Source organism: Apiospora hydei (assembly GCF_038363865.1).
Source record: "Apiospora hydei strain CBS 114990 chromosome Unknown utg000003l_segment0_segment0, whole genome shotgun sequence".
In the NCBI taxonomy this organism is placed as follows: Eukaryota; Fungi; Ascomycota; class Sordariomycetes; order Amphisphaeriales; family Apiosporaceae; genus Apiospora; species Apiospora hydei.
In genome coordinates, this window is record NW_027117362.1 from 2045723 (window position 1) to 2059089 (window position 13367).

General features: G+C 53.0%; 2 protein-coding genes across 2 annotated transcripts; one reads left to right on the forward strand and one right to left on the reverse strand.

Annotated features, from left to right (window-relative positions):
• Positions 1 to 6329: 6329 nt before the first annotated feature.
• On the forward strand, positions 6330 to 7032 carry PG997_002453 (YkoF-like protein; the record flags this gene model as incomplete). The annotated part of the gene is made up of 4 exons (XM_066806768.1): positions 6330 to 6446; positions 6529 to 6630; positions 6721 to 6821; positions 6954 to 7032. Coding segments are annotated over 4 exons (399 nt in total), but the record flags the coding sequence as incomplete, so codon positions are not given.
• Positions 7033 to 8015: 983 nt separating this feature from the next.
• PG997_002454 (uncharacterized protein) lies at positions 8016 to 10685 on the reverse strand (the record flags this gene model as incomplete). Its single annotated transcript, XM_066806769.1, has 4 exons — positions 8016 to 9513; positions 9558 to 10026; positions 10075 to 10113; positions 10172 to 10685. 4 exons carry the CDS (start codon positions 10683 to 10685, stop codon positions 8016 to 8018), a joined length of 2520 nt encoding a protein of 839 aa, XP_066674065.1.
• Between the last annotated feature and the right edge of the window lie 2682 nt (positions 10686 to 13367).

Genomic DNA, 13367 nt, shown 5'->3' on the forward strand with positions numbered 1-13367 from the left:
GATCATGTTGCTTTTCAAGCATTATTAGCGCGCCTGGTGTGCTAAACCAGCGGGAGAAGAAAGCACAGCGCCCCTTGCTAGCTCCCTGTCAAGTTACTTGCTTTAACAGTGTTTGAGCCCCATGACAGCGCATTGGTGAGGCGGAATTGTCTAGATCCCCATCTCAGCCTCAGCTATCTTTTCGCGTTGGGTACGGCACCCCAACAGAGTGGATCGCATATCATGAGATGGCTGGCGTTCGTCGTGTTCGGATGTTCTGTTACTGATTCTGCTCAGGGGCATGCCTGTCCCGTCTATTGCTGCAACATGACTGCTTGCTCTCGGCCATACCAAGAACCCGCTTTACCAGGCATGATCAAGCGTGTCAATGCCGGGTATACCTGAAATCAAGACTATACCAGAACTGTCGCGTGCGACTTCGGGGTACTCTCTGGAAAGAGCATCGCCATGCGGCAAGACGGCGGACGAGTTTACATGGAACAAGCTTCTGCTATTCTAGGCGGTCAGCCCGAATAAGCACCGCGCGCAGGGGAAGGAAAACCGCAGGCTCTGTGACCCGTGCATGTTCAGCCTTCCATGCATGTCAAGTCACGTCTAAACCGGAAATGCTAATTAGGATCACTGGCTAGCTGTTCGGGCTGGTAGCTAGAAACGAGTATCAGATATCCAGCACGGCTCAAGGGACAGTCGATGCCATGTGCCAACCAGCCGCTTACTCGGCCCATTTCTCGTTCGCTCTACCGCAAGCGCGCTATCCTCGAACATGACATTGTGGCAGGTAGGGCAAGGCAGCATGCTTCCACCTGCCCGACGCAATCGTGTCCGGTCGCGTTCATGTATCCGAGGGGAGGTGACGACGAGGATGACGATCGCCGTTGCCTCTAATGCCTCAGTGCGACCTCGGGGGCTCCATCCCCCAGCATTGCTAGCGAGGTCTTGTCAGTCTGTCTTACAGGCCGATCTTATCCAAGGGCGGCACGTCTTGCGTGAATTTGGTGGCTTGCTCTAATCTCCCCTCAGTGGCTAATCTCCCGAGATGGGGCGCACATCAGCTTGATGGTGACATACCTCTCCGTCGCGCTGCCCGCGGCTGTGTATGCTGAATAGTCTCAAAACGGAAAGGTTCAGGAAGCAGAGGATGGGATGGGCGAGAGATCGTGCTGGCGACAGGTGCGACTCGTTTGCCCTCCTTTTTCTCCCCTATCCGGCCAGTGGAAAGAATGGGCGTATTGAATCACCCGTGAACATGCTGGGTACCATCGGTCTGGAAATGTACCACCAGTTCCCTCTCTCTCGCGCGGACCGGCCGGGTGCCCGATCCTCTGATGTGGATTGGATGATGGCGGTGAGTGGCTTTTTCGTGGCTGGTCTGTATGTTCCATGCCGTCGCAAACAAGATTCGCTGGCCTCGTCCTAAGACAGGTGAAGCTGCCTTGCGTCCACGGAACAGTGCCCGCCTCCTCTATAGATAGCTACAGTACGTGAAGACGGCCATCAGTACATAGCACATGATAACCACCATAGTGTGTGGCATTATTTCAATGACTGTTTGTTCAGTTCCAGGGCTGGGAAGGAGTATCATCTGTTCTAGCTGAGCTACGGACGATGTACTACTCTTGCACGCTATCAGTGATGGTCAAAGGCGTGGCCCTTGAGGTCCTCGTTGGGTCACATGTTTCCCTTTGCACCGCAACTTCTGTACGTGTCGGGAACGGAAGTGCGGCAAGGGCCGTTATCTTTCCTATGGCATGACGCACATATCTGTGGCATGCGGACGAGATAGGTCATATTTTAGAGTTTTTGTTCCTCCCCCGATCCATGGCTGATGGGCTAGGTAGCTAGTAGCTATAATGACAGGTCAGTATTGGTGAAGGGTATATCTATCTATCTAGCAGAAGGCAGCAGCAGCGGCCCTAATATCTCTTTTGCCGCGGCGCACTGTAGATCACATGAGGCTGCAACGGCCCGACGTACGGTAGCTCTGCGCCTTCGCGTTCGTCTCGTCTGAGCAGGAATGTGTAAGTGTAGATGGAATGACTACTGACTGACTGGATGGCTGGATTGCCGTGACCCCCGTTTAGGGGCAAAGCTTATTTCAGCGACACGGGCTACCCCGGACGTCTGGGCATGCGGCGGAATGGAGAGACAGGCAGGTATAAACTACATCAATCCCGCAGCCGGCCCGATGAGAGGCGGGTTCACGATATAGATATGAATACGTGTGGTTTTGCGGCTGCCTGCCATGCTGACGATGCTGGTCAAAATGTACATATCATTACGTGTCCATGAAATCTATGTGCTCAATCCTTCTTCTTTGACAGATCTCATGGTTGTGAGCACGAGGAACAACGCTCCCTTTCATGCATGGATGGTTTCTCGTGATCATGGAGGATAGGGTCAAGGCCGTTGGCGACGTTTTGCGGTGAGTTGACTCTCGCCGCCCCTGAAGTCCATAGTGAAAAACACGAAATAACTGCCTCCGGAACTCACCGAGTAGAGCAAATACTTGTCCAACGGTTTTCAGGGTCTTATATGTCTCATAACACGATCTTTCTTTCTTGTCTGTATATATAAATCCTTGCTGGCGTACCGGCGATGATGATGCATGTAGCTACCGCCCAGTACATGAGTGCTGTAAATCACGGTATTCTAGTGATACATGTTGGTAGGTATTTCACCGAATGGTCAAATGCACTCTTCCTACATGCTCACTCACCCACCCGTCCATTCACTCATGTACATATACGAGACGGACTGATTCCCCAAACTCACAAAAACCCGTTGAATTAAATGGCCTCCATCGGAGGTTATCATTCTGTTTTTGAGGCCCCCTGTGGACAGTTTGGGGTTGATGGTTTTGCGGCGCCACGGTAAACATGCCTTTTCCCACCCACGCCACTGCAAAGCATATCTATTTCAGCGAGCAACCCCGCGGTCGTAGGAGCCGAACATTGCACACCCCGCCAAGACACAGATTGTTTTCCTCGGGTGAGAAAGTAAACAATAACAAACAAAACTAACTTTGGATGCGACAAGTTGACAAATGCAGACCAGATGACTACATATGCATACCATTACCACCAACCCAACCAGTACCACAGGCAGGAGGACCATGGGAACCGCAATGTCTGAGAAAGCTCGGCGGCCCCTTGTACCCGAATCATTCCACACGAACTCCGTGTACCTTGTCAAATTCCGCGGCTCACTGTGTACATGTATCATTATGGTCACGAGTAGGATACATTGCGTTCGTTATCTCTTGTTATGATGATCTGTATTCCCAGGGTTCTTGTCAACCTTGCCACAGATCACGAGGGGCAGGTTCTCTTTGGTCTACAAGGTCATCCATTCAACATCGATCGCCAGGGGGTGTTGTGGTGGGGTTCGATAACGGCCAGATTCGATGAGAATGATGTGGTTAGTTAGTTCCTTCTCCCCATGTGTTCATCTGATGAAACGGCGGAAGAGAGGGAAAGTCAAGGTGTCGCGGTTTTGGCGAGTCATCCGGAACTGAGTTTGACAGGCAACCGTTCGTCGACCTGAAAAGTATGTTCCTGACTAAGGAGGGGGCCGGATGAGTCGCGCAGATCGTCGCCCACACCCGCAGGCGCATCCATCGGAAATCGGCACACTACGGGCTACGGGCTCTCGTGGCGTCCAGACTCCAGAGGACTTCCGACTTCCCCCATGCTGTCAACTCAACCTTGGCCCAGCCCATGACTTGTTGCGATGGGGGGAATTGATGGGCGTTTGACAGCATGCGACTAGTTTCTCTCTCGCGTGCCCACACACCCACCCCTAAAAGTCTTTACCCCTTTCCCTGCGGTGGATGCGATACCGAGTCGATTGACGTGCGGCGGGTACGGGGGAAGGCCCCAGGGAGGGAGGGGGCGAAATAGAATTCACCGTCCGAACATCCGGGAACGATGTTCCGGGGCACGGGGTGTCCGATATCACGCCATGAGGTGATGTTCCGGACCCTGCAGGGAAAGAGGGACAGAGGAAGAGGGGATGTCACCTCATTACGAGAGCGCCCTGCAGCTATCTGGCCAAATGCTTGAATGCATTGATGAGGACAGCTGCCCCCTGACTCGTGTCCCTCGCGAATCCAGTTCATGCTCCCTTTGTGCAGGGCATTTGCGTCGTCACCTATCCTGGCGACCGGCACGCATCCCGCTCTCCCTCACCGAGTGATGTAGCTATTTTACCTATCTGTAGAATAAGGTGTTGGGACTGCTTGTATTGAGGGTTTGATGGCCTCGCAAGCCCGTACGCATTAGGGGGGACTTGCGAGGTATCTGAATAGATCTAGATGGGTCTGACCAAGCTCTCCATATGATTTCTTTATTGAGGTGAACCTATGAACGCGAGCTTCTCCTTGACGTGACTGATGGTGAGCCGCGTGACTGTAAAGCATCCCATCACCATCATGAACTCGATAGATGTGCCCCCGAGAGGGCGCATACCTGGATTAGGTTATAACAAGCTCGCATGACCCCCTGACCTGACTGATATACGAGCACCGGCGACAGATGGCGTGTACGATCAAGGGGGCACAATGGCCTGATCGAATATGGATGACACCATTGGACACCACAAAGACGCATGCGAGATGATATAGAAATGGCCTTGGCTCGTTAAGACGTAGAGAGATTACACGTGCAGACGTCTCAGGAGGCATGAAGGAACGGAATGTACACGGGATATCTAGAGCATCACAACAAGACAAAACACATGGCCTTCTTAGAATGAAGCGAAATTGACACATACAAGAGTACCCTGGCGAGCCTGTAGCTATCCATCGATGAGTGATTGTGAGTTATACGCATGGCCGAGCCAGCACCCCTTGCACGAGGGCCGATTCCCAAGCTGCCATTCTTGGATACCGGCCGCAGACTGGGTGGTGGGCGGTTCTTCGTTGCGAAGTGTTGAACAGACGCCAGAGGCATCTGTGATTCCTCGATGTGCCAACTATTGTCTACGGCGGTGGCAATGTTTCCCTAGCTATGTAATCTGCCATTGTTTCGTATTCTCCAACTTGTTATCCTGGTTCCCATGGAGTTGCTTCCTCGAGGTCTTCGTGCCCAGAGACGCAAGCATACGGCAACATGTCTTCAAAGGATACAAACGGAAGACTGTTCACTGGCGTATTGATCTCCGCGACACCACGAAGAAAAGAATCAAGGATCCATCTTCATTATTCCTGTCCACCAGCGTGAACTGCTAAACAACTGTTCTCTTACCCTAAACTATCATATGGCAGGGTATCTAAACACCCAGCTGTTACGGCCCTTCTACTGACCTACCTAAAGTAATCTAAGAAACAGAAACTCGTGGACAGGTCGCTATTGGAGAATTGTTCTATCATAGTACTACTGATATAGCTCCGTGTACCCCTTCAAGATATGAAGCAGAGCTGTACGTGAAGTCGAAGATCCTTTCTACCACACCCGATGAGACGACGGTACGGTACCTGGTGACAGTGATCAAACGATGCTGTAGGGGTCGCTGTTACACTATTGCCTATCGAAAACACAGGATAGTTTCATTGACTGATGAACCAGGTCCTGCCATACACCCAGTCTTTCATCTCTAGTCGTCTTCCTCGCCATTGACCATCCGTACCAGGCTCAGCGCGACTCCTGAGACGAGTATAAAGGGCAGTAGTCAGTAATAAACAAGACAGATGTGTGACACTTAGAGCTTGGCTCCTCTTCGGTAAGTAAAGTGCCGCTGTGTAAGCCGCCAATTGATTGTACCCCTTATTTTGTCACGAGTTCGAGGGCATTTGCATCTGAGCCGTCCCAGCAGCCCGAGCAACAGACCAGAGCTACACAAGCATCACATGAACACTGCCGATGAGTTTGACTGATCGAAGCAAATCTTTGCACAATTTATAAAATATCCCGGATCGAGCGTGACTACGAGTACAGAGACATAGCTGCTACATAGCCCCCAAGCCACGTTCATCTTCCTGACGCTTCCACCCCCAACGCACCTATAGAAGGGTTTCCCATACCGCTCTCTGGAGGACCCAGTTCACTATGTATATCGAAGTTCATAGACATCGATGTGAAAATTGCACGTCAGCGCTCAAGTATGAGCATTACCTCATCTGCAGTTCAAAGGCGAGGCCAAACAGCCATCCAGAAAAAGAGGGGACCGCACTAGCAGCAGACCCGGCGCTTTCCGGGCACGGCGACGACCCCGCCGCCAACAATCGTTCGTTGTAGAGGCAGACTCATCCGGACGGACACTTCATCTACTTTAACAACATCCAGTCCATCCTTGAATTGATAAATATAGCCCGGTCAAAGCCTCTTCTACAGTTCCAACGTTTCGCCAGAACTATTACCGCCACCGCCACCACCACCACGCTTATCAAGATGGATTACACCAGCATCGCCACCCCCGAGCGCGCATACGCCGACTTCTGTCTCATACCCGTTAGTTCAACCCTCTCCCCTCTCCCCTGTCCGTTCCCGAACCCAGCAAACACAGAATGCTAAACACCCCCCTCACGCACAGGTCGGCACAGGCAGCGTCTCCGTAGCCAACGAAGTGGCCGAGGTGCAGAAGCTCCTGAACGCCAGCGGCCTGACCTGCACCATGCACTCGGCCGGCACCACCGTCGGTACGTCCTTGCCGGGCGTAATTAATTTACCCATCTGCTATCCTCATAACTCTCTCATTGATGGATGCTAACGTTATCGTCCAGAGGGTTCCTGGGATGAGGTCATGAAGGTCATCGGCCAGGCCCACAGCCTCGTCCACTCGCTGGGCGTCCTCCGGGTTCAGTCGTCCATGAGAGTCGGCTCCAGGTGAGTACCTATATACATATACATACATACCCGCTCTTACCTAGCCCGGCCCAGCAAGGGAACGGCTGAAGCCAACAAACCACATGAAATGAGATGGTGGTGTGTGTATGCTGACTGTTGCTGTGACCATAGGACGGATAAGAAGCAGTCGGCCGCCGACAAAGTGAAACGTGTCGAGGATCTCTTAGCAAAGGGCAGCAGCAGCACATGATGATCACCCGTGTGATCTCATCCAAGCAGGGTCAATTAGACTAAGTATACGTACATCTGTATCCGAAGCCCAACAAGTAAAGCTCAAGCATGGACTCCTACCACGATGGTTGCGAACATTGTCCAGGGAAAGCATCATTGATTCGTTTCATCCAACAACGATGAATGCATTCTACGACGCCAGAACGAAATGAGCACTGTTTAATGACAAGACAAGACAAGACAGCTGTAAAGTTTGGCTCCAGACATAGCTGGTGTACTAATATTTTCTGATGCTCTGGAGCATCCCCTTCGACGTCTAAGTATATAAATCGCCTCTTCTTGCTCTCTTGCTCTCTCTCCACCATCCTCTTCCAAAGAACACACTACTAAATAAGGAAATATCTGGACTGGCTAGCCCGTGAAGTATACATAGTACGCCCCAGGTGATGTGACGCTGAATGTAAAACTGGCTCTGGTCGGAATATATGCAACCCAGGACCCCATTCGTTCTATACGCGGCTTGCTGAGGAGATACAACATTTCATGAAAATCCCATCATGCATCAACGAAAAATAAAAAACAGCTTTTGATGTTCCCCTTTTCACCGCCACGCCGCTGGGTGTTCCAGTGTAACGAATCTGGGGCCATTCCCCTTGGCTTGAAATAACCAGCCTGGTGTACACAAAAGAGAATGCGATGTTTTTCCGCGCAACCGCTGTCTATGGGGGCCCAAGAATCCGCACCCAACTTGAAAATGAATCGAAAAACAAGGAATGGAATAGGCGCCAGTAACGACAGGTGAGAACGCCCAACAATGCTTCATGTGCCTGTGTTGCACATGTAAAATACAGCCGGAGAGGGCTTATCGAGGTATTGGTTCGACCGAAACCGTGGCCGATACCGAAGCTCAAGGCTCCAATGGGGATAATGACTATCAAGAAAGATATTGCTGGTAGAAAAATAGCGATATATAGATGCATATATGTAAGTACATATTACGACCTAGATTCGACCTCCTGGCAAGTTGTAAGTGCCCGGGACCGCAGGGAAGAGGCCAAATGAAGCCGGTATGGTGTTCTGGCTGCGGCTGCTGGTCCTCGCTCTACGGTGAGACTTCGCAGGTAGATTGGGAGAGGGCTTCTCAACAGTGACGGGAGACACCTCGCCGTCGTCGTTGGGAGCAAACACATTGGCATGCGACTGAGCCCTGACGTGGCGTTCGCGACTGGCGTCACGCTTGAAGACATCCTGGAAAACAGGCAGCGGCGACACATTATCGTTGTCCATCTTCGAGACGGTGTTGTCGCTGTCATCACTAGGAGCCTGCCAGCCCTCGATGCTGGTGGCGGCGCTGCTAGCTGTCCAGCGTGTAAAGGCCGTCGAGTTTGAGGTTGCCGACCGGTGGCGACTCGACGAATCTGAGTACGTCGAGTGTGTCGTCGAAGAACTTGCGCGGGCGTTCGCTTTCTTGAGAGCTGCTGGGTCGAGGAAACTTGTGCCGTGGCTCAGATACATGGCCTCATGATCTTCGTCCTCTTCCCTCAACTCGCTCTCGTGGAGAAGCATCTGTTGATGGTAGTCGTTCGGAATCAACAGAGATGGTGAAATGAAACCCTGCGATTCCTTGAAAGCCGAGACCCGAGATGGCACACGGCTATGTCCACGGCCAGCAAGCGTGGAGCTGTCCCTTCGAGGCAGAGAGAAGTTCGAAGTCACGGGTCCTTGCTGGAGTGTTGGTGTGATGACACCCTGCGAAGAGGCCATTGATGTTTGGCTGGCGGGGCTCAGGGCCGGGACGTCGTATTTGTTGCGTAGAAACAGATGGTTGCCGGTCTGACCTGCTGAGTGTCGCGACGGTCTAGGCTTGGTTGTCTTCGGACTTTGCGCCTCTTCGTCGTAATCTCGCGTCATGTCGGCAGATGGCCGCTCCCAGGCATAATCAAAATCAGCTTCGGCAGCATGCTCGTAGCAATAATCGATGTCATCTTCCCAGTTAAGGTCGTCTTCGTACACGCTCCCGTCATCATCAATGGTCCCTCGCATAAGACGCTGGGCGGCCAACATATCGAATTTGCCCAGTGTCTCTGATGCGTTGCTCGGGGGATGCTGACCAGGACCCTGAGCCTGCGACTTCTTACGAAGTAGAGGAACCGAGACGCTTCCTCTCAAAGACGAGTTGCTCGTCACACTGCCGCATTCCTGTCGGGCTGCGGCAGAGCTTTCCTCCTCCTCCGGCACATCGGGCAATGCCGTCAGGACATTGGCCGTCAGAGGCCAGGCTGCATCATCCGGTGTCGTGATGGCGTGCGAGCCAAAATCTTCCTCGGGGACCTCGTTCGGGCCGAAGAAGTCGCCAATCAGGCCTTGTGCTGTAGCAGGGGGTTCTGGCATTGGTGGGGCAGGAGACAGAACAAAAGGCGCTGGTTGCCGGGAGCTGCAGTTGGTCATTGGCCGCTCCAGGGGGTCAAGCTCTTCTCGGGATGGCGTCCGACTAGATAGCCTGGGCGGGGGTGAGGCGAGTTGAAACTCATTCCGATAGGAGACCTTGGCGGTCGAGGAGGCGGGCCTCGCATTTGCTCCTCAGATTGGGTTCGCTTCACCGGAGGTCGAGGAGGCGCGGAAGGAGAGTATCGACTCTGCTGCGTCTGGGTTCGCTCGTGGCCATAAGGCGGCCGCGCTTGCAGCTCGCTATTCTTCCGCGCATGCAATCCAGCAGATGGGTCTTCTTGTATACCCGTCAAACTTTCAGACGAAAAGTTGGCGAAATGCGAATGATCGGGTCGAATATGTTTAGGGAACGGGTCTGTTGGCCGACGCGCGTATCGCGGATCTGAGAGGTCGATCATATTCTCCTCGACATTGTCGATACCATCGCTCTGGGAATGTGTAAGATGTTGGAAGTTATAGGGACCAGAGATTTGTATCTTTTTTGCCGGTGCCTCAGCATCGCCTTTGCCCTTCCGCCGATTTAAAACGCCGTGAATGAATGGCATCGATCCTTTGCGCTCGCGTTCTGGCCCTCCTAGCATCCCGTGAATAAACGGGATCGACCCTTACGTACGCGTTCCGGCGGGGTTCGACAGGAGCAGCCTCAACCTCGCTGTGTTGTAGAGAGCTGTTCAATGAGCCTTGGTCACTGCTTTCCCTCCGCAACTTACCCCTGCGGTTAAATAATGTCTTTCCAAATATCTGCAGGCTCTCCGGACGCCCCTCACGCGATGGCAAGCTGCTTGTCGTGGACCGCTGAGAGGATTTCCGTGACAAACTCAGCTGCTCCAAGCCATGCTCCCATGATGGTCGGTCTGAGCCTGACGATAGAAGGGAAGAGGAACCTGACGAGCTGGTGTTCTGGCTTTGACGCTTTTCAGCAGCTGAACCGCTTAGGCGCTTTTCCGCGATTGAACTGCGCCTGATATCGGCATGAGAGCCGCGTCTGGTGTCGGCGTGCGAACCGCGCCGTACGTCGGCTTGCGAACCGCGCCTCATCTCCTGGCTAAGCTGCCTAAGACGGTCTGGCGAGGGCGGCCCATCCAATGCGGGCTCGAGGAACCCCGCGTATTTATGGTTTGAGTTCTTGGGTGCAGGAGGCACGCCAGAGAAGTCTTCTGTCGCGCCGAGGATTTTGGCGGCTTTTCCCGAAGGGGGCCTCTGAGATGCATACGAAGAATGCATGATGAGCTACTTGCTGTGGCAACAGTGTTGTCTCGTATTAATGGCCGGAGCGATGGTTATGTCTCCGATGACTTCATCGATCTTTTCCCTCTATCACGACTAGTCGACGATGTTGAGTCGAGGGTGATCGAAAACAATGACCGATGTTTACTACCCAAAAAGGTGTTTGGGGGGGCGACGCTTCCAATGCGATACCAGGAAGGGATATAAGAGATCAAGTCGACCAGGAGCTGGGCGCGATAGGACTGGTGGGAAACCTCGCTGCGCACTTTGCGGTGTTATGCAATATAGTCCGGGGTATGGTTAAGACCAGGGGGTGCGGAGTACCTTCGATACAGGGGCTGCGGTGCCGAGAGGAATGGTACGATGCGGTTGGCCTTTCAGCTGCAAGCTGCCCAATGCTGGTCGTCAGTATGCGTCTGGAGGCTGTAGGTTGCGTCCCGGCTCAATGGGTGAATGCACAATAAGCGAGGCGTGAGATTGGTTTTGTCGCTGCTTCTTTGCTTTTTGCTTGACGACGAAGTTGTCTTCGCTTGGCTGGAAGAAGGACCGTTTCGAACCCGAGTATTCCTACCCGCGTCCCGAAATTGCGAATAAAGCCGGTGCCGGTCCGCTGGGATTGCTAATTTGCTATCGCAGCAAAGCAACCAACGGCCTACCTATTTTGAAGTGGTGTTGATCCGACTGAACAGCGCCTTGCAGCTGCGAAGAAGGCTTGGGTGCACAACCGCAGAAACAATGACTGCCGGAAGAGAGCCGGTATGTCTCGCCGGTTTGGCTAAGTTATTTCGCCGTCCTGTGGGCCTTAAAAAGTGACACCGTGAAGCGATGAGACTCAGTTAGAGACCCTCAGATCTGAAGAAAGAAATTGTTAGCAGGCTATATACTTTCTCCCAGGTATATCGAAAAGGGAGAAGACAGATGGTCGCTCTGGTAGGGGACCTCGTTGCGCATGGCGAAAATCAGGGGGAATAATAAAATTGCCGGCGAATATCAATACCGGGTGCTGATGACGCCAGTGCCGGGAGGGCGTGGCTGCTGCTGAACCCTCCCCTGCAGTCCCCGGTCGATTCATTGGAGGTGATATCTCGTCCCTTCACAAGCACGGTGCAGGCTGCAGCGTGCTCGAGAAGTATTGAAAAGCCATGCTTTATGCGATCATGCCGGCGGCGCAAAGCATCGTTCCACAACAGGGAGTATTGTGCGCTCGCCCTTGCATGTACGTGGGATGGGCCACAGCTATCTATCTGGCAGCTGGCCTTGCGCGCGCAAACACTTGTTCCGGGCAATCGCTGAGTGAGGTGAATGACGTCTAACGCCCTCGGGGTGCAAAGCCGTAGTGGCTGGTCTGGGCAGGTGAGGCCAAGTCCATGGCCACTTCGGTCAAAATGCATACGTACTTGAAAGTGAAAAGTGAGGCCGCAATGCGGTTTTGGTTGCTCTAATCCGTTTTTCGAGGTGCCGAGTTATCGATGTTCCGTCGAAGCTCTAGCTGCAGCTCGGTACGACTGCCACCAGCTTGCAATTGGTCGTTACCGTTCAAACGGGAGGGCCCGGCGGCAGGAGATTGGTCGAATAACAGGAGGGCCAGAACTTCCTTCCTTGGCCACTGCAAATGCGCTGCAACTCAATGTTCGTGTCGATGCCTGCGTTGATGCCTTAAACGTTTTCGTAATTTTGCATCTAGCTCGGTTCCGATCCAGATGGATTGTGTTGAGTTGTCGGGGGAACCTTAGCTCTCGAGTGTGTAGTGGCCCTTCGTCGCCCGGGTTCGGTATGTGTGGCGTGTCGAGGTCTTTGATTGACAGTCGGAAAACAGGAAATACTTCGCGCGAGGCAATGTATGTATGGAATGGTGTGGGTTGCCCGTCCTTGAACACAAAACAAAAAAAACGACGACTGGATATCTCGAGGTGCAAAACAAACAAATGAACTTATGCAGGTACAAAAGGCAAATGGCCAAGGGGCAAGAGAGAGGAATGGACTAGATCCTGGAGTAGGAAACAGGTAGAGAGAGAGAGAGCGAACGGAGGTTAGAAGTGATATAACGTAAGGTAGCGCGCGAATCTCACGTCCCCTCTTTAATTCAACCCGAATGGATAGAGCCAAAAGGAAGGAGAGAGGAGCCCAAACAGTCAAGGTCTCAAGAGATTGTATGGGGAGGAGACGGTGCAGATGTTCGGCATCGCGAACTGCCAGACGATGAAGGGTGACGGACGGGGGAGGCACTGCGCTAAGAACATTGAAGCGTGTATCTTGTATAAGTTAGCCAAAGGAACGACCCCGAAAATCGTGGCTCTCGAAAGCGGCGCGTGGGGCCCTGCAACAGCACTAAATTACCATGTACCCAGCATTACCAGCATTCCCAGCAAGCCCCCGAGCACCCCCCAGCAGGGCGCCTGGGCGCCGAGGGCAGGAGGGCGCTACTATGCATAGGGCTAGCGGCATTTCCAGAGCACTACCAGTAAAATACGCTATTCCCATGCTCATGCAGCCGGCATCCACACGTTTTGTTTCTTGGCCCCCTTTGTCCACCACAATGTACGGCGCTGCGGACGGTAGCATGCTGCTGGGTACATACCGTGACCGTACTGGCACTGGCTGCCCGTGTCGATGCTTTTTCTCCCCTTCTCTATGTATCGAATGTCACCTCACGGCCCCGAGGGTTGAAGCGTACCAATG